General features: G+C 47.4%; 2 protein-coding genes across 5 annotated transcripts in view; one reads left to right on the top strand and one right to left on the bottom strand.

Moving 5' to 3' along the window:
• DENND11 (DENN domain containing 11) overlaps window positions 1-14,954 on the top strand; it is a 49,159-nt gene extending 34,205 nt beyond the window's left edge. The window contains exons 5-9 of the mRNA XM_069588578.1: window positions 4,400-4,538; window positions 5,359-5,490; window positions 5,605-5,755; window positions 6,271-6,339; window positions 8,751-14,954. Coding sequence (XP_069444679.1) covers window positions 4,400-4,538; window positions 5,359-5,490; window positions 5,605-5,755; window positions 6,271-6,339; window positions 8,751-8,946 — 687 coding nt within the window. The 3' untranslated portion in view covers window positions 8,947-14,954. The remainder of the gene's footprint in view (window positions 1-4,399; window positions 4,539-5,358; window positions 5,491-5,604; window positions 5,756-6,270; window positions 6,340-8,750) is intronic.
• Window positions 4,414-20,015, bottom strand: part of AGK (acylglycerol kinase) — a 109,907-nt gene continuing 94,305 nt past the window's right edge. Inside the window, exons 17-18 of one of the 4 annotated variants that reach the window (XR_011256775.1) lie at window positions 15,954-16,136; window positions 4,414-4,743 (exon numbers count right to left, since the gene is read on the bottom strand). The gene's annotated coding sequence lies outside the window, so the exon portion shown is untranslated. Of the gene's footprint in view, window positions 4,744-14,651; window positions 15,811-15,953; window positions 16,137-19,488; window positions 19,692-20,015 lie in introns of those variants that run through there. The other 3 variants (XR_011256774.1, XM_069588580.1, XM_069588581.1) reach the window with 3 other exon arrangements.

The raw sequence follows: 20,015 nt of genomic DNA, 5'->3' as shown, positions 1-20,015 counted from the left end.
ATCCCTCTCCTCCTCCCCCTCCTCCATCCCCCTTCCCCCCTCCATCTTCCACCCCCTCTCCTCCTCTAACCCCGTCCCTCCTCCTCCACCCCGTCTTCCTCCTCTACCCCCTCTCCCCTCCCCTATAGGTGGCCACAAGATACTTCAGTGGAAATTTCAGGCTCCCTGGTAGAGAAATTATACTGAGTCCTCTGAGAGTACTCTGAGAAGGCATCTTGGAAGAGCATTTGAGGTATCTAACTGGAGGAAAGTGAGGGATGCTAACTCAGGCTGAGAGAAGCCATGCGCCTCAGGGGGCCATGGTCCAGCACTCTGTCAGCACTTTCTGTGAGTTAGACCCCCTGCTGACTCTTTATCTGTATCTGTTGCAGCACTCTTTAAAGTGGATTTTTTTTTAATCCATGTTTTACAGATAAACCAACTGAGGTTTTTAAAGGTTCAGCGACTTGCTTAAGGCCTTACAACTAGTAGGAGATAGAGCCAGGATATTAACACAGGCCTGGTGCCAAGGCCAATGCTTAGTCCTCCCACTCCATTGCCTTGTGGGGATGTGCATGAGAAATCACAGGGCGAGTTCATGGGCGTGAGAAGACTGGTTTGACTGTGACGAATATCAGTGTCATCTGGCCAGGAGTAAAAAGTGGAAAAATAGGTTGCAATCAGATTGGAAAGAACCTTAACTGTTAGACCATGGTATTTGAACCTGAATAAGTACCAGTTAGGGTCTTGTTAGGAAAATACAAACTATGCCAGGTATTTCAGACTGATTCAATACAAAGAATCGGTAATACAGGAATTGGAAAACCAAAGTCACAGAGAGGTAACAAAATAGCCTAAACGCTAGAAATACAGACAGTGGCTACCTCCCTATATTAGTTATCTGTCGCTGCATCACAAGTTGCCCTCAAATTAATGGTTTAAAACAGTGAAAGTTGCTCAGTCATGCCCGATTCTTTGTGACCCCATGGACTATATATACAGTCCCTGGAATTCTCCAAGCCAGAATACTGGAGTGGGCAGCCTTTCCCTTCTTCGGGGGATCTTCCCAACCCAGGGATTGAACCCAGGTCTCCCGCATCGCAGGCGGATTCTTTACCAGCTGAGCCACATCTCTCAGTTTCTGCGAGTCAGGGATCCAGGCTTTGCTGGGCCTTCTGCAAGACTGCAGTCAAGGTGTCTCTCATGACTGGGGGCTTATCTGAGAGCTCGACTCGGGGAATATCCACTTGTGAGTTCACATGGTGGTTGGGAGGATTGAGTTCCTTGAGGGCTGTTGGACTGAGAGCCTTGCTGACTGTTTAGAGCCTATGGCAATAAACAAACACATTGGGTCTCTCCAACATGATGGCTTCCTTCATCAAAGCCAACCCGTGAAAAAGTCTCCTGGCAAGGTGGAAGTCACAATCCATTGTATTAATTGTGGAAGTCACAGTGCTGTAGTGTTGCCATATTCTACTGGTTAAAAGCAAGTTACTCAAGAGGAAAAGAGGATTGCACAGATAGGCAGCAGGTAACCAACGAGTGGGGGAGGGGTTGGTGGTGTGCCTGGGCTCCTTGAGGCTTCCTGCCATGCATTCCCGGGGCTGGGGTAAGAAAGAGGGGAAAGTGACAGGAAGTGACATCTGAACTGCAGGAGCTCGGAGGAGGGGCTCTGCGGAGGTGGTTCTCAGACCACTTAGGGAGGCACCGTGCACCTGGGCATGGTGTGGGCAGGGCTTGCCTAGGGCCAGGGATGCCAGGAATAGCTGAAGTCTAGAATGGAGGTGTCCTCTGGAGACCTGGAGAAATACCAGCGGAAGCTGGACCCTGAAACTAGAAGCTTCCTCCTGCCCTCCAGTCTCCTGTCACTGCCCCCCATCAGTGGAACCTAACAGGTAGCCACTGGGCATAAGAGTCTGGGAAATGTAGTTTGAAGATTTCCCGGGTGTGTGCTGTGAGGCAATAACTAAGAAGCTGTCAGAGGACCATTAGGGCAGTTCTGGGCCTGTATTGATGAAAACCTACTTTCTTTCTCTTTACTCCTAACTCTGACCCCCTTTTTCCTTCTGAATTCAAGGCTGTCTCCAAACCCACAGAGAGATGACCAGCATCTGACCTGGGTGCCCTATATTCCTCTCCCCAAGATGCCAAGAAGGGGACCAGAGGGAGAAAAAGTGAAATCGCCTGTTTTTTGCCTTATTGTGGGCAGCTCATTAGCAGACATGTTAAACCCTGGGAGATGCTAGGAAAAGGGTACTAACAGGTTGCAGGTAGAAATGTGAACATTCTTCTTTTAAAAAAACAATTTGTTCGTGCTTTATTAAAATTCAAAATATTGCATCCTTTGATCTGATAGTCTCACTCCTTAGGATCTGTCTTCTCTGTAAACCACCGGTGTGTCATGACGTCTGTATGAGCATGTTTAATTCAATATTGTTCGGAGTGGCAGACAAATGGAGCACTCCGTATATTACACAGCCATTCGGAATAATGAATTAGAGCATAACTAGCTGATGAGGGATGCTCTACTAGGAAGTATTGTGAGAGAATAGCAAAGAGCTGAAAACTGTATATGATGTTATCACTTCTGTAAAATAATCACTGCCTTGGGTATGTACAAACATGTAGATATATTCATATATGAACATATATACAGATATGTATCCACATACATATATGTATCCATGTCCACATACATACATGAACATGGGAAAAAACATGGATGGGTGTGATGTAGGTTATTAACATGGGGTGAGGGATGAAGTGTGAATCCGAGGGACCTACCAGCAACAGTTAGGGAGTAAGAAGAGGATGGGGTGCCTGACATGAAAAGTTGGAGGGAAACCTCAAAGTAGGAGCTGTGCAAGTCCAGAAAAGAAGGTTCTCTGTAAAAGCTCCAAGGCCAGAGGAGGGAGATGTGTTGAGGTGAAAGCACAGGAGAAGTCTCTTGTATCGTGCAGTAGGGGTGCAGCCTAGGGCCGTGTCTCAGCAGAGAGAAGGTCCCCTCGCTGGGCTGCTGCCCGTGTGGCCCTGGCACAGGCCCTGCCCAGTCCCCCAGCTACTTGTGGTTCCCAGAAAGCAGCTTGTTCTCATACCTCAGGGCCTTTGTACGCCCTCCTGCAGCCCCCAGCCCCTCTTCCATCACAGCTCTCATCAGGCTGGTGTTTAAGTGCTTGTGTGCCTGCTGCTTCCACTGGCTTGTAAACTACACACTTTGTCTTGGAAGTGACCTTCCAAATCATTCACAAAGCACTTGGCTTGAAACCTGGTGTCTTGTCAGTGACAGTTGTGTCATGTGGCTTTCCCATGTGCCAAGTGTTGCACACGATTTTCCCCAAGTGGTCCTTCTAGCCGTATGAGGGATGTGATGGTATATCCCCATTTTACAGGTAAAGAAAGTGAACCAGAAACGTGGGCTGGCTTTCCTGAGGTCTCCCTGTCAGTAAAGGGCAGAGCAGAACCCTGGCCTCCGACTTCCCCTGGGTCAGACAGAGCTTATGCAGTTGCTCCTGGAATATATCTTGGCTCCTCTGCCCGCCTGGGAGGTGACCCTCAGAGTTGAGGGGCCCTGGCATCCAGCACTGAGAGGAGACGGGGGTGGAGTTGGGACAAGGGGGTGGAGTTAGGTATGGGGGTGGGGTTATGTGCAGGGGGAGGGGTTATGTGCAGGGGGTGGAGTTAGGTGCAGGGGGTGGAGTTAGGTGCAGAGGGTGGGGTTAGGTGCGAGGGTGAGGTTATGTGCAGGGGGTGGGGTTAGGCACAGGGGGTGGAGTTAGGTGCAGGGGGTGGAGTTAGGTGCAGAGGGTGGGGTTAGGCACAGGGAGGGGGTGGGGTTAGGTTCGAGGGTGAGGTTATGTGCAGAGGGTGGGGTTAGGTGCAAGGAGTGGAGTTAGGTACAGGGGGTGGAGTTAGGTGCAGGAGGGTGGGGTTAGGTGTAGGAGGGTGGGGTGAGGTGCTGGGAGTCCTTGTGCCAGTGGGGTAACCTGTAATCCCACATGTCACATCCCACGGGAGCTGGTTCCCTGTGTATTTGAGGTGTCCCCTAGGACAGTTGGTTCATCCTTTCCTTCCTCCCTGTGCTTAGTCATTTTGGGAGCTGAATGGCCTCACTAAGGTGTGCATCATCCCGGATTCAAATATTACAATCCAGCTTCTCTTCCTCTGCACCCTTTCCTCAGACGAAGTAGTTAATGATCCTAAACTCTCACTTCGGTGCATCCGGGGAGCTGCTGAATGGTAGGTGTCTGGGGTAAAGATAAGACTTTCAAAGTGAAAAATACCAGTGTATCTGTTTAGTTATACCTTGAGTTATTTTTGGTGGGGAGGGGTAGTTAGCACACACTTACATTGCATATTTTTTACAACATTTCTAACAAGTTATTCCTCCCTCCCCCTCACCCACCTCTGTTAACTTTTTCAGATCACACACCCAGCTGGCTGCATGTCCCAGTTTATTAAGTTCTTTGGCGAACAGATCCTCATCCTTTGGAAATTTGCCTTACTTCGAAAGCGCATTTTGATATTTTCTCCCCCTCCAGTGGGCGTTGTATGCTATAGAGGTAACTAGAAGCCAAGGTCAGGGACTCTGCCCAAGCTCCCTGCGACAGAAACTGCCCCATCCTTTCCATTGTTGACCAAGGTCAGAGGGGTTGATCCGTGTCAGGGGCTCACTGCTTTGAATCCCTGGAGGGCCGCAGCTGGATTGATATTGGAGAATGTGGACTCCGGCAATAGGGACGATGGATCGGGTGGCAGAGGAGTAGTCTGGAGAGAGAGAAGGGCCTGGATTAAAACAGAGAGGATGGCGTCCAGATATAAAAAGAGAAAGCTGGCAGAGGCTGGTGTCAGATTGGGTTGTAAGGTTCTGATGTGAGAGGTCAGGGCGGGAGAGTCCAGGATGACAAGGACGGTAGGGCCACCAGCCGGGGACGTGAGGAGGAACAAGGCGGGGGGTGGTGTCCCCCTGGGACACTACCTGTGTGTGCTGCTCTGAGACCTTCTCGAGGTGGACGCTAGCCAGTGGTCTAGTTGGGTCAGGACCCTGGGGGACAGGCTGGGTTCTCTGCCGCCACGTGGAGAGTGAATCAGGAGGGATGTGTCAGCGTGGAAGATGCTGGCCCGGGAGGTGAGCCAGAGGAGGAGGAAGACAGAGGAGGCCGAGGAGCGCAGACAGAAGAGGGGAGGGGACCAGGAGTGGCAGGGGTTGCTGTGGGCAAGGGTTCTGAGAAGGGGGAAGGTCACCAGTACATCCTAAGCAAGATCTGAGAGAAAGGCTGACCCGTGTCTGAACGGAGACTCTAGTGACGTTGGCCGCCCTGGAGGCAGGGGGGCAGGCTGGGAGGGGGACCCCGGGCGCCCTCACCTCTGCTGTCCCTCCAGTGTACTGCTGCTGCTGCCTGGCCAACGTCTCCCTGCCTGGCATCGGGGGCACCGTGCCCGAGTCCAAGCCTTTCTTCTACGTCAACGTGGCCGACATCGAGAGCCTGGAGGTAGAGGTGTCTTACGTGGCCTGTGAGTACGGGGCCCGCGCATCCCCGGCACCCCCCGCCCCTCCAGGGGCCCTGGTTCCCTGAAGGGCTGCCCTGCGGGGGTCCCCGCCTCCTGAACTCCGGCTGGCTCCCGCAGGCACCACGGAGAAGATCTTCGAGGAGAAGCGGGAGCTTTACGACGTCTACGTGGACAACCAGAACGTAAAGACGCACCACGACCACTTGCAGCCGCTGCTGAAGATCAACAGTGCCGACCGGGAGAAGTACCGGCGGCTCAATGAGCAGAGGTGAGGCTGGGGGAAGGGGAGCCTCCCCCTATCCAGACACCCGAGGGGCTCTGGTCCAGCCCCGCGGCCTGCCGCCCCTTCCCTCTGCACATTTTTTGCCCTTCTGCCCAGGGAGCGGGGGTTGAGGAGGCTCCCCACCTATACTGATGGGCAGCAGGCATGCCTGGGCTGACTCCTTTCTGGTGGCCTCTAGAATCTGTGAAGCCCGAGGCAGCACGCTGGTATCAGTGGTGAGATAAGTGACTTCATGGCCTCACCCTAATTGTACGACAGTTAGGAAAGGCTATCCCTCATCCTGGATTACCCAGGGCTACACCCAGCCCTGGACTCCAAGCCCTGTGCTGCCCCTTCTCTCCCTGCCTTTGGCTGGGGCAGTGGTGGGGGTGTTGCTCTGGGTTTTCAGCCTCCTTCTTGAGAGGCAGTGACCCATGCAGATGCCTTCCCAGTGACCTAGCCTGGGGCCTGGGGGTCCTTGTAGCTGCGCCAGAAGCTGATGGCTGTTTCCTTCCCGACAGGCAGATGCTGTTATATTCCCAGGAGGTGGAAGAAGACTATAACCCTTGTGAAGAGGACCTCTTTGTGCTGTAAGTCAGCCTGGGTGGTGGTCATGGGCCTCCCTGAGGGTCCCTTAGCACTTGACAGCTTTAGCCTGGATCCCTCCTGTGCTGGGCTTCCCTGGTGGCTCAGCGGTAAAGAATCTGCTTGCCAGTGCAGGAGATGCGGGTTCGATCCCTGGGTTGGGAAGATCCCCTGGAGGAGGAAATGGCAACCTACTCCAGTATCCTTGCCTGGGAAATCCCATGGACAGAGGAGCCTGGCAGGCTACAGGCCATGGTGTCAGAGAGAGTCAGACACGACTTAGCAACTAAACAACAGCAGCAGCCACCTCCTGTGTTATGTGCTGCAGTGCAAGGATGCCCTTTAGGGTTAGGGTTAGGGTTAGGGTTCCACAGAGTCGGCCTGAGCCCTGAAATGCTGTTAGGGGCACCCAGAAGAGTTCAAGAGCAGGGAAAGGTTATTAAGAGAAATGGGAGCCCCAGGAGTCATCTCCCTACTGGTCATTTACACCCAGATGTCCGCTGCATACAAGCTGTCTCTCAGGATGCCGGGGCTTGTCATCCATTGCTGCCTTTGAATAGAGCACTTCCTTGTACGGAATATTACGGGATCATCAAAAACTTAACTCTTGAATTGAATGACATTTCTTTTCCCCCAGAGCAGTTGGTGGTCGGGATTAGAACCATGACCTCTATACCTTTAAGGCATTGATTTCATTTATAAGCAGCTGTGTTTAATAGTGCCAGGTGATAAGAACAGAAATGTAATTGAACCAGAAACAGTTCTGCCAACTTCCTGTCTTGGGGTGGGGAGTAGCGGCGGTTAAAACTGTTTCTGCCTTTGAGCATCTACAATGTGGGAGACCTGGGTTCAATTCCTGGGTCGGGCAGTTCCCCTGGAGAAAAAATCGCAACCCACTCCAGTATTCTTGCCTGGAGAATCCCATGGACAGAGGAGCCTGGCAAGCTACAGTTCATAGGATCGCGAGAGTCGGACACGACTTAGCGCTGGCTTTTGATGTTGCAACAAAGGTGCAGTACTTTGATTCTGATCAAGTGTACTTTCTAATGCGCACCTGCTGTTGAGATGTAAAAGGATCTGGGAGCTGAGTAGAGAGTCTCCTCAAGGCTTTTGAATCTCTGTTGAATCTGAAATTCCTGACCGCCCAAAGCTGCTTGGGGGCACTGAGCACCTTGCTCTGTGGAATACAGATGAAAAGTCTAGACTGTTACGTTATCAGACCATATCTGAATATGGCTCATATATTCATATAGTACTATAAGTCAGTGACACTCAGATATGCCCTGTGCAAATTAAAACAAAGCCATCAAAGTATTGATTTCGAACATAACTCCAGTGGTAGGAGAAAAGACTGTACGACTTCAATACCTTTAGACCATGACGTTTTTGCACCTTGTCTCCTGGTTTATAGCCTGTGGGAACTTGAATAGAATTTGTATCCTACTGTTTTGTGAAAATTGTGTAAGTCTTAATTGCATTGAGTTGGTTCATAGTGTTTTTCCAGTCTACTGTATCTTTCTACTTTTCTGTCTGTTCATCCTAGTAATTTTTGAGAGTTTGATATTGAAACTCCAACTAAAAATCTTAATTTATCTACTTAAACTAGTTATTGTGATATATAGTAGAAATATATGTTAAGTTCCACTTACATATAGGAACTATATTTAAGTTCCACCATACTGGAACCTTGTTCCATTTTCTAGGTGTCCTATAAAGCCATCTAAGGAACACACAGTTATACACAGATGATGGTGAGCTGTGGAGATATCGGTCCCTCTGCCTCGCTCCCCCTCCTACATCACTGCCCGCCCCCTGGGGGCTGGCTTCTGACTCCCCAGTGCCTGCCTCAGTACCTCTGAGCTCCAGCTTTTTTGTGTGGTTGGCTCGGGCTGGAGAGTCATTTTAAGAGTCCTTCTCTGCGTTGGGAAGGCTCACCTCCTGTCACTGGCTTTAATTACCCATCCAGGGCTTCGAAGGTGGATTTCAGTTTCTCACATTAAGTCTTGACCTCAGAACTGCATTATCAGGTGTTTTTCTGTTTGCTTTTTAATCTTTCTCTTCCCTTTAGGACTAAGCAGAAAGAGCGGAACACAGTTCATGGGGCCTCTCTCTACAGCTGTGTTTAAACCTCTAGTAACCTTCCTGTAGACTTCTGGCAGTCAGGCCATCACTCACTCAGAGATTTTGCTAATCATAGAATGGCTTAACACCAGTTCTTTGCTGACCTCAGTGGCACTTGAATAACTTTTCACTTGTATCCTGTTTTCTTCTTTTAAAAGGCTTATCTGACTTTTGAAACCATTTAAATGTATAGCAAGCAAAACAGTGTAGTTTTGGTTCCCTACATGTGGCTTACTTGGTAAACTTTTGTGTCTTTTCTGCCCTCTCTTTCCCATGTCTTGTCTTGTGAATGCAGGTTTTTCCTTGAGCAAAACAACCGGATATTTCAGACTTTGTTGGAGGTGTCCGCCAGTCAAGACAAGACTCTGACAGCTGAGCATGCTCGGGGCATGGGTTTAGACCCCCAAGGAGACCGGAGTTTTCTTATGGACCTGCTGGAGGCCTATGGCATCGATGTTATGTTGGTCATTGACAACCCCTGTTGCCCATAGGAAGGATGCGCCGCTATCACGAGGGGATGGCCTGATTTCTGATTGAGACACAGGAGTATTTATACTTCCAACAAATGTAATTTTTGCATCTCCTTTCTTCCCTTCTTCCCAAGAGGTAAGATGAGAGTGCTTTGATTTTGGAGGTCGTTGGAAGCTACCACTTTCTAAGCTGCTGCTGGGTTCAGACTTAGGAGTTATCAAAGCAGCCTCTCTCGTCTCCTCCTGATTGACTTGAGGTGATGGGGTGGAGGCCACCTATCACCAGGAGCTCTGGACACCCTGGCTGGACTGTTGGGAAAGTCTGTCTGGTCTCTGTCATTTGATGTATCAAGAATGAGACCAGTCTGTCCAGTGTGGCCTTGCATATCCATCTGCCCAAAGCAGAAGCTAGACCAGATGGCCTTCCAAGGTTTTTATCAGTTCTGAGAGTCTTGTCTTGCGGTCAAATTCCCTTTCTGGTTTATTAGAGTAAATCTGTGTTTTCTCTGTTCATGTAGACTTCAGAGTGGGACGAAGGATGTTTCTGTCACCAGGTATGAAGCTTCTCTAGACAGAGGGCAGGGAGAGGTGGCTTCTCAGTCAGCTGGAAACTAAAGCTGTAAAAATGAAGCCTTGAAACCTTTCTCGAAGTTAACAGTGGCCGCTCCATGTCAGTCTTGTTTCTCTGAATCCCCTCCTGGGACGAGCTGGCACATTCTTCCGGGCTGATGTCAACAGGAATGTGTACCAGTTAGGAGCCTTCATAAACAAACTCTCTTTAGCAGGGACAACATTCCTCAAGCTAGGGACCTGGGACCAGAGACATACCAGACTTGTTAGCAGAGGCGGCAGTACCTGCACCCAGGGGAGTGGTTGGGAACCCCGTGAGTCATGAGTTTCTCTGCTGTGCTCTGGAGTGCTTGGACCTGGGATATCTCCTGTCGGCCCTGCCTGTTCTCTTTGGCTGGAGTGGTCAGCCTAGGTGAGACGACCATGGTTTGTTAGAGAAGCTGGCTCCTGTGAGTCGACTAGAGGTCTTCCGGGCCAGTTCAGGATTTTGACTTGGGGTCCTGGGTTGTTTGTGACATATAACTTCCTCCCCTTCACTATTCCTGCCTGGCTGTGTTATTGGAATAGGTGTCTGTGTATCTGTGTCCGAGACCAAGTTTCAGCCAGGCTAGCGTCAGAGAGAAATCACTTTCAAATGGATGGATCATGTGTCTTGCTTATCTCGAGACTAGCTTTGTAGGGCTTATTGCTTTATTCAAAACCATTCTCACTGCAGCTCCCTGATACAAAATTCAAGACTAAAGAAGTTCACATGTGGAAATGCAGACACTGACTAATTGAGGTAGTGTCTTTTATGTAAATATATAAATAAGTTTGGGCATTGAAATGTAAACTGTACATTTTTCTCCTCTGTGGGTTTAGCCATCATATCAGTAATATATTTGTTTACAGAAGAAAAAAAAGAATCCGTTTAGAAGCTGAAGCTTCACTGCCTTTTTCCTTGAAGACTGGCCATCTCCTCTTGTTCCTGGAGGAGCAGCCTTTGTAACTTGGGTCAAGTAATGGTCACTTTTAGTATTATCGGAAGGTTCAAGGCTTTCTAAGTTGGGATGGGCAGTCAGAAGTAGGGGTGGGGTGAAAGGAAAGGCCAGGTTCTCTTGGAGGACACAGGTAGGCCCTCGTTCTGTGGAACTCAGGAATTTGCTGGGCAAATAGTAAGCCCTTCTGCTCCAGAGGGCTTCTGCATGTGAATGCTTTTGTTTCTGTGCTATTGTAACTCCAGGCTCAGACATGCTGATGTGAAGGTAATCAGGTGAAAATGAGGTTCCTGTATTTCTCTTTGAATGGTGGGCCCAGGGTTCCACACCCCTTCTTTCAGCTCCATGCACTTCTAGGCAGCCGTCCATCTGGCATCCCCTGGGCTGGGAGTGGCCCTGGGAGAGGGTGCACCCATGCGGCAGTGCCAAGTCTGAAGTTGAATGCAGCCTGTGTTTGGCTGACCCCAGAGCAGAACCCCTCTGCTCCCCTTACACCCCTCCGCCTCCCCAGCAGAATGCTGGTCCTTCCCTGCACTGCCAGCTTCCTAGTGAGGCCAGGAACCTAGCGCAGCGCCCTCTGCTGGCCTGCAGAGCACGCTGTTACCCTGTGTTACCCTCGTCACTGTCATCCCTAAGGAGAGGTGGATGGAGCCTCTTGGAGTTCATCTTTTGGAGGCTCCCTCCCCGGCCTGCCCCCCCCCGCCCCCCACTGCCACCTTCTTCCCCAATCTCTCAGCTGAGCAGCACGCCAGCATCACTTGCTGCCAGGTCTCTGAAAGGAAAATTTGTTGGCGAGGTACCAGGCAGGGCTCCCTGCACAGGGACAGCAGAAGCTAGAAGCCACCCAGACCTGCTTTTGTGTCACTATGGAAATACTTTCAGAGAAACCATCTGCTTTTGTTTGGAAGTCACTGGAGAACGTCCTTCTCTGTCCTCTATAGAAACAGGGCTTATTATAATATTACTGTGACCTTCGGGAGCAGGCTGGGAAACTCAGGTGTGGGTACACTGATTGATGGTGACCTTCTGTCCCTCTCAACTCTTAAACCTCCTCCTCCCAACCCTATGCCAGCTGGCTTGGTCCTTCTGGGGAACTTTAAGCCTGACCTAACGCCAAGCTGTACGTGTGTGTGTGTGTTCAGTCACTCAGTCATGTCCGACTCTTTGCGACCTTGTGGCATGCAGCCTGCCAGGCTCCTGTGTCCATGGTTTTTCAGGCAAGGATACTGGACTGGGTTGCCATGCCCTCCTCCAGGGGATCTTCCTGACCCAGGGACTGAACCCCCATCTCTTGAGTCTCCTGCACTGACAGGTGATTCTGTACCTGTTGAACCAAGCTGTAAGCCATGCCCTAAGCCGGAAACATTGTTGACTTGAGACGTGGGGGCCACTGGGTCATCATTGGATGAAGTCAGAAGAAACTCTAGGTGGTCAGAGTCCTTGTGGGCCTAGAATCCAGGCTTGGAGGTTGCTGATGTCTAGTCAGATGTGACAAAGTTCTGGCAAAATGGATTTTTTCAGTTGTGCAGGCTTGGCAGATGGTACTTTTCAGCCTTTGGGACAATGTCCAGTTGTCCTCTGGATTAGGACTATTCTGAAGGAGTCAGAAATGGTAGCACTTATCTTTCCCCAGACCAGAAAGTATGGGCCAAATAACAGTTCTGAATTAGCTTTGGCTTTTGCTAAGCACAAAGCACCCCTTAGGCCTAGCATAGATCCCTTCTAAGGTAAGTGCCCGTACAGTCCTCAGTGAGTTGTGATTGCTGTGGATTAGAAGGCTGCCACCATCACTCACCATGGCGTTGTGTCTTCCATTTGGCTGGAGAAGGGAAGCTGAATTCATTGATATATTGATAGAAGTCATTTAGCCTAGGAATTTGCATTTATAACTTGTTTGTCCCACGTGAAAAAGCAAGATGGGAAATTTAAGTCTAGCACAGGGTGCAGATAATTCTCAATACCACATGTGAAGAGTCATTGATCAGTCTAACTACCTGTTTTAGCTAGAAGATAAAGGTAAAGATAAATGAAATAATAGCTGAACCACTTTTTCATTCTGGTGGTTATGAGGGCAAACTTGCTATTTGTCTTGATATACTGAAAGCCCTTCAAACAGAGTAAAAAAGATGAGCCTACTCACCTTTAAACCAAGGCCTTTGGGGAGGCTTTTGCAAAGGGCAGTGATGTGACGTTTTCGTTAACCTTTTAATGGCAGTACAAACAACCCTCCAGGAAGACGGGGACCTCAGGAACTTGTTTTTGTTTTGAAATGAAACTACCCAGGTGGCGCAAGTGGCAAAGAATCCACTTGCGTCTCCTGCTAATGCAAGAGACGTGGATTTAATCTCCGGGTCGGGAAGATCCCCTGGAGAAGGAAATGGCAACCCACTCCAGTGTTCTTGCCTAGAAAATCCCATGGACAGAGGAGCCTGGTGAGCTACAGTCCATGGGGTCGCCAAGGGTCAGCCCTGACTCTGGACTGCTAAATCAAAGAAAGAAAAGAAACCAGAGAGCCCAGGGAATGAGAAAGCCCAAGGGGTGCTTTCTCCCATCCCAGGAGGATCATACAGAGGTACAGGAAGGGGGCCGGGGGTGCTGCTGAATAAGACCATGTGTTCAGCTTGACAATGAACTTGCCTTGGCGTGGTGACAGTTCTCCGCCAGGCGGGAAAGGTGGTAATATGGGGACCGGGGTGTGTCGGGTGGGCGCTCATCTCCCTGGCAGGCTCCTGGCTGTGGGCCCGGCCTCCGAAAGCGCCAGTCCTCAGTCCCTTCTCTGCACTCCTGCTCTGCCTCCACGTAGTGCCCTGCGGTGAGGCTCCTGCGTGGCTGGGGTCGCCACAGCAGGCCAGCCCACCCCTCTCGTTTCAGGAAAGCCCTTTTGTGATTCAGGTGTAGGGGAAGAGGAGCTCAGGGCTCCTTTTACTCCCAAGTCATGGATGGATTTTTTTTTTTTAATATTCCATTTGTATTACTAATATACCTCTGTTCCCAGGAGCTACTGGAGGGCCGAGTGTGGTGAGAAAAGGCTGTGAATTAAGTTAATGTTTTTCTGATAAGAATTGGAAGTTTATTTTTATATGGATACGACTATGTGATGCATTGAGGATGCAGATGTTGAAATGGAAGGAAATATCAAAATGATAATCCTGGAAGAAATGGGCAGTATTACAATTTGGAAGGAGCTGAGACCCCCCCTTTTTTAATTTAAATGTTCTGGTGAGTGAATAAGGACTGTCCTGTGATATCTAACAGCCTTTTGAGGAGATAAAGTTGACAGTCCTGTGGAGGATGACATAGAGTCACCAACTTTAAGTAAGACTCTTGTACAAAAGGGGGTGAATGTGATCAGGCTGATTGCTAGGCCTCTTAACTGGAGGGAGTCAGAGGTAGTTTTATAACTGTCACTTTAGCTCATTTTTTTGGAGCTGGAATACAGGGACTGTTGGATGAAACTGCACATTTAGAAAGGAAGTAATTTTCTAGTACTATATAGAGAACTGATGATGGAGAAGTAAAGCCCTGTTCTCATCTCTTTAGCATTTATTCTAGAAGCTGAGCACTGAATGGGCTTTTACAGGTAATAGGATCTCAATTCAGGAAATGTATTTAATCACCATAAACAGATGGGTATGAACCACCTCTCTTTGCTGTAGAATGCTTTACACTAATGGTACATCTATTTTGCTAAGGACAGTTGGGGGATGCGGAGGTGGGGTGTAGGATTTTATGAACTAGCCAGAGATAATCCACAAAACGAAAAATCCACACACGGGTCACTGAGTTATCTGGTTGTCAGCATATATTGTTGACATTGGAGTGAAAACGCCTTCCTTTGTCCAAATCAAACAAAGACTGAGTTTCAATCTAGCCCTCCAAGACCAGTGAGGAAAACTGTAGATTCTGTGCTTTTGAGAAGACTGGGTAGGAGACCTGAGGGGTATGGGGTAGAGGAAAACAAAACTAACCTCCTTTGTACATCTCAGGCTTGTTGGCCGAATTTTTTTTTTTTTTTAAATCGATCTGACGAGTAAGTCTTTTCTGAAAAAGAAACTTGGGAGAAGTTCTGTGTTTTCCAAGTTTAAGATCAGCATAGCCTCCCCGTCGCCTTAAATGTCAAACCCCTACTGTGATGAATATCCCAGTGTAAGTCATAGCAATAAGAGAAACGGAATCTAGTTTTGTTTCAAGTCTTCAGCTCCTAGGATGAAATTAGTAAGACAGTTGATACAGCTCCCTGAATGTCCTGCATCTTGCTCTGCTGTCCTCTCTCTTCGGTGGGAATCATTTAGAAGGCCTAAGGAAAGCTGGGATTCATCCCAGCGGGCACATGTTTGTCGAACTGATTTTGTTCTGTGCTACAGATAACATCTGTGTATATCATATCTGTATATATGTGAACCAAGCTGTATGCAGAGAGGTTGATATAACTATATTTACAGAAAACAGTTTTTATGATTAAAATTCACATTTTAACATGAACACGTGTGCTGCACTCCTTTGCCTGGTCCGAGAAAGGTGGTTTGTGATAGGAAGGAGCGGCAGCCGCGGGCGTGAGCAGAATGTACGGTGCTCACCTCACTTAGGGTGACACCAGAGGCTGCAGAGGCCTGTCCTCCTCGAGGCTGAGGTCTGGATACACACTCTCCAGGTAATGGAAACCGAAGTTGGGAGTAACCACCCGCATTCCGTCAAAAAGTCAAGACTGCGTGCTCTCAGTGACATCAGGCGACTTCTGGAGGAGGACCCCGCCCAGACCAAAGCCTTTGTTTCACATCTTCCTACTAAAGTCCACTTTAAAACATTATATACTGAGATGTACACACACGTCTTACTTTTAACCTTTTGGGCAGTTACTTATTTTAAGGCAGTACAGAGTCAATTCCTAACACTAGGAAGTATCTCTGTGTTCTAAGCCAGGTTTCTACCTTCCAAGTGACGCGACCACATATTACCTAGCTCCTCGGGTGGTGAGAACACAGCTAATCAGTCGTGTGTGTGAAGCACTGGCACACAGTAATTATAACCAGGCATACACACTGGCTGTGGGGTCGAGCAAAAGACTTTATACTAAGCTATATTTAATATAAAACCTCTGCTGTTTTGAATAGAAATGCTGTTGGTTTTTCAGTGACGTTCGTCTGACATAAGGTTTGTACTAAATAGAAGATGGTGGGCGAAGGGACTCGGGTTCTCACTGGACCCTTTGCGTTCAGGTCTGGCTGACACGGGAGAGTCTGTCATAGTTGTGTTAAACATCCTTTATGTGGACCTTATATGGAAGGACAGTGGCAGGAAGGCAGTAGATGATAAGGCAACTGTGTTCTCAGGTAAAAGCCTGAATCAAGAAAACAAAATTTGAACTAGGACATAACTACATTTAAAAATGAATAAACACACTAATCCGAATTAAATATCCTTCCCCAATCCTATGTTCCATTATTTCTATAGAAAAATTAGAATCACTAAATAAACACGTACCTGCTGGTAGTCAAGATTCTGTGCTGGTCTTTTGCACTGTATTATACAAACAGTATATGCCAGATTCTCTGGGCTCATGTAGAGACTATTTTCTCAGACCACAGCACCTCCTCCTCGGCACATTTGGACCCATCTGCTTTTTGTTTAATTAGTTTTTGCAAAAGTGCAGCTTTTAACACCACTCTGAAGAACACAGAGGTAAACAGGTAAGCATTATTTTATGTGCTTTTTAAGCTGCTTGTCATGGTCTTGTCATAGCTGCTTTGTAATCCTTTAAGCATGTGGTCTTCCCTCTCCACAAGGTCCATGGGTGCAAGTACATGCACTGTCCTAAAACGGATCTGCCTGAGAAGCCTCCCAATTCTTCTTCCCCTTTTCCTTTTTTTTTCTTTAAAGTGCCTTAGGTCTCATCCACCTTATTGCAGTGCACTGCCCTCTGGAGTATAAAAACCTCAGGGGCACCAAATTCATTACAATGACTGGCTAACAAATCTATGGCAAGGCCAGTACTGTCTAGTTCTCTGCTTTCAACAAACTAAAGGAGAATCTATCTAATTAAGGGTTTAAGCTGACATATCACTATCATTTTTGATATGACAATGTCATGCAGTTGAGTTGCATAACAGAATCTTTCTATCCCATCTGCTTATTTATCTGTTTACATCTATAATGTTAAACACTGTCTCAGCTGTAAATAACACGCCTTTGGGAGGAGACACGATGGCAGTGTAGAAGGGCATGAGCTCACCTCTTACGGAAACACCAGAATCACAACTAACTGCAGAACCACCATCAACAACAAAACACACGCCGGAACCTACCAAAAAGGATATGCTCCATCCAAAGAGGCCACAGTAAGACGGTAGGGGGCACAATCAAGATTAAAATAAAATCCCATATGAACCAGGTGGGGACCCACAAACTGGAAAATAATTCAATCACAGAAGTTCTCCCCCAAGAGTGAGTGTTCTGAGCCCCACAAAGGGCTCCCCAGCCTGGAGGTCTGGCGACAGGAGGAGGTGGCTCCAGAGAATCCAGCTTTGAAGGCCAGTGAGGTTTGACTGTAGGAATTCCACTCTTGGAGGGTACAGTCTCTCACATACATGAGGATTCAGGGAAAACAAGCAGTGACCTCATAAGAGATTAGGCCAGACTTACGTGCTAGGATTGGAGGGTCTCCTGTGGAGGTGGGGGGCAGCTGTGGCTCACTGCAGGGACAAGGACACTGGTTGTTATAGTTCTAGGGAACACTTATTGGTGTGAGCCCTCTTGGATGCCCCCATTTTCTCACCAAGACCTGGCCCCACGCAACAGCCAGTGCTAGGACCCCTCAAAGCCAACCAACCAACAGGGCAGGAGCACAGCTCCACTCAGCAACAGACAGCCTGCTTAAATCCTGAGAAAACAGCTGCCCAATATAAACAGTCCCTGACATAGCCCTGCCCACCAGAGGGACAAGACCCAGCTCCACCCACCTGTGGGCAAGTACCAGTTTCTCTCACCAGGAAGCCTGCATAAGCCTCTTGGATAGCTGCACCTGCCAGGGGCAGGCAGCAAGAACTACAGCCCTACAGCCTGAAGAATGGACACCACAGTCACAGAAAGTCAGACAAAATGAGATACCCCAGAAGAACAACTGGGCGAAGTAGAGACTGGCAATCTACCTCAAAGAGAATTCAGAGGAACGATAGTAAAGATGAGCCAAGATCTCAGAAGAGGAGTGGAGGCACAGATCAGGAACATACAAGAAATATCTAACAAAGACCTTGGAGATTTAAAGAACAAAGATGAACAATACAATAACTGAGATGAAAAATACACTAGAAGGAATCAGTGGCAGAATATATGAGGCAGAAGAATAAATGAGCTGGAAGACAGAACGGTGGAAATCGCTGCCGCGGATCAGAATAATGAAAAGAATGAGGAGAAATGAGGACAATGTAAGAGATCTCTGGGACATTAAATGCAACAACATTCGCCCTACAGGGGTCCCACAGGAGAAGAGGAAGGACCCAAGAAAATATTTAAAGAGATAACAACTGAAAACTTCCCTAACATGGGAAAGGAAACTAACACTCAAGTCCAGGAAGCACAGAGTCCCAGGCAGGATAAACCCAAGAAAGAACATGCCAAGACACACAGTAATCAAATTGACAGAAAAATATTAAAATCAACAAGGGAAATGTAACAACATACAAGGGAATTCCCGTAAGGTTAGCAGCTGATTTCTCAGCAGAAACTCTTCAGGCCAAAGGGAATGGTACAATACATTTAAAGTGATGAGAGGGAACCTACAACCAGGAATACTCTACCAAGGCTCGTTATTCAGATTTGACAGAGAAATCAAAAGCCTTACGGACAAGCAAAAACTAAGAGAATTCAGCACCACCAAACCAGCTTTGCAACAAATGCCGAAGGAACTTCTCTAGGCAGAAAAGGCCACAACCAGAAATAAGAAAACTGCAAATGGAAAAGCTTACCAGTAAAGGCAAACACACAGTAAAGGTAGGAAATCATCTGTAAATGATGCAAATATTCCAAATATGTCAAAACCAGAAATCGCGAGGAGAGCACAAATGCATTAGAAATTAAGACTACCAACTTAAAACAATCATATGTATATATAGACTGCTGTATCAAAACCTCATGGTAACGGCAAAAGGAAAACCTCAATAGATACCACACACAAAAAAGAAACAGGAAACCAAACACAATACTAAAGTTAGTCATCAAATCACAAGAGAACAGAAGAGGAAGGGAAGCCATAAGCAAAGTGCAAAGGCTACCCAGGGAAATGGAAGAAAATGTTTGCAAAGGAGCTGAACAACAAGGGGTTAATCTTCAAAATTTATAAACAGCTCATGTGACTCCGTCGCTCAGTCGTGTCTGACTCTTTGAGACCCTGTGGACTGTAGCCCACCAGGCTCCTCTGTCCATGGGATTCTCCAGGCAAGAACACTGGAGTGGGTTGCCATTTCCTTCTCCACAAAAAAATGGGCAGAAGACCTAAAAGAAGGCATGCAGATAACCAAGAAGCACCTAAAAAGATGCTTAGCATCACTAATTACAGAGCAATGCAAATCTAAACTGTCATGAAACATCACCTCACACCACCGAGAATGGCCATCATCAAGAAGTCTACAGATAATGACTGCTGAAGAGTATGTGGAGAAAAGGGGGCCCTCCTGTACTGTCAGTGGGAATGCAAACTGGTATAGCCACTTTGGAGAACAGTGTGGAGGTTCCTGAAGAAATCAGAGTTATCACATGATTCTACAATCCCATTCTTGGGCGTGTATCTGGAGAAAAACGTGGTTGGAAAGGATACATGCAGCCCAGTGTTGACTGCAGTGCTATTTACCATAGTCAAGACATGGAAGCAACCTAAGTGTCTGTGGACAGATAAATAGGCAAAAGAAGATGTGGTACATACAGCAGAATTCCTGCCCACTGAAAAGAATAATATCATTTGCAGCAACATGGATGGACCTGGAAATTATCATACTAAGTGAAATAAGTCAGACAAAGACAAATATCATATGAAATAACTTAGGAAAACACAAATGAACTTATTTACAAAACACAGACCCAAAGAACATACTTACTGTTACCAGCAAGGTGGGTGGGGAGGATAGATTAGGAATTTGGGCTCAACATGTACACACTGCTATATTTAAAACAGAAAACCAACAAGGACCTAATGTTGGTTGGGAACTCTGTTCAACACTCTGTAATAACCTAATGGAAAAAGAATTGAAACAAAATAGATACACATATCTGCATAACCGAATCACTTTGCTATATATACCTGAAACAACACTAATCAACACTACTACTATATAAAATAAAAATATAAAAACTTGAGTTAAATAAAACTGTTTTTCAATAAATCAACTCAGAATAAATAGCATTCTAATAAAATGTTAATTTTTAATTTTCAAAAATTTATAATATCAATTGTATTTCAATAATTTATAACATCTATTCTCTTTTGAGTTAATTGACACTTGAACTAAAAAAGTTATTTCCATTTATATTTTTTGTTGGCAAGAAGATAGTTCC

This window comes from Ovis canadensis, chromosome 4 (genome assembly GCF_042477335.2).
Source record: "Ovis canadensis isolate MfBH-ARS-UI-01 breed Bighorn chromosome 4, ARS-UI_OviCan_v2, whole genome shotgun sequence".
Classification (NCBI taxonomy): domain Eukaryota; kingdom Metazoa; phylum Chordata; class Mammalia; order Artiodactyla; family Bovidae; genus Ovis; species Ovis canadensis.
This window is presented reverse-complemented; position numbering and strand designations above follow the sequence as displayed.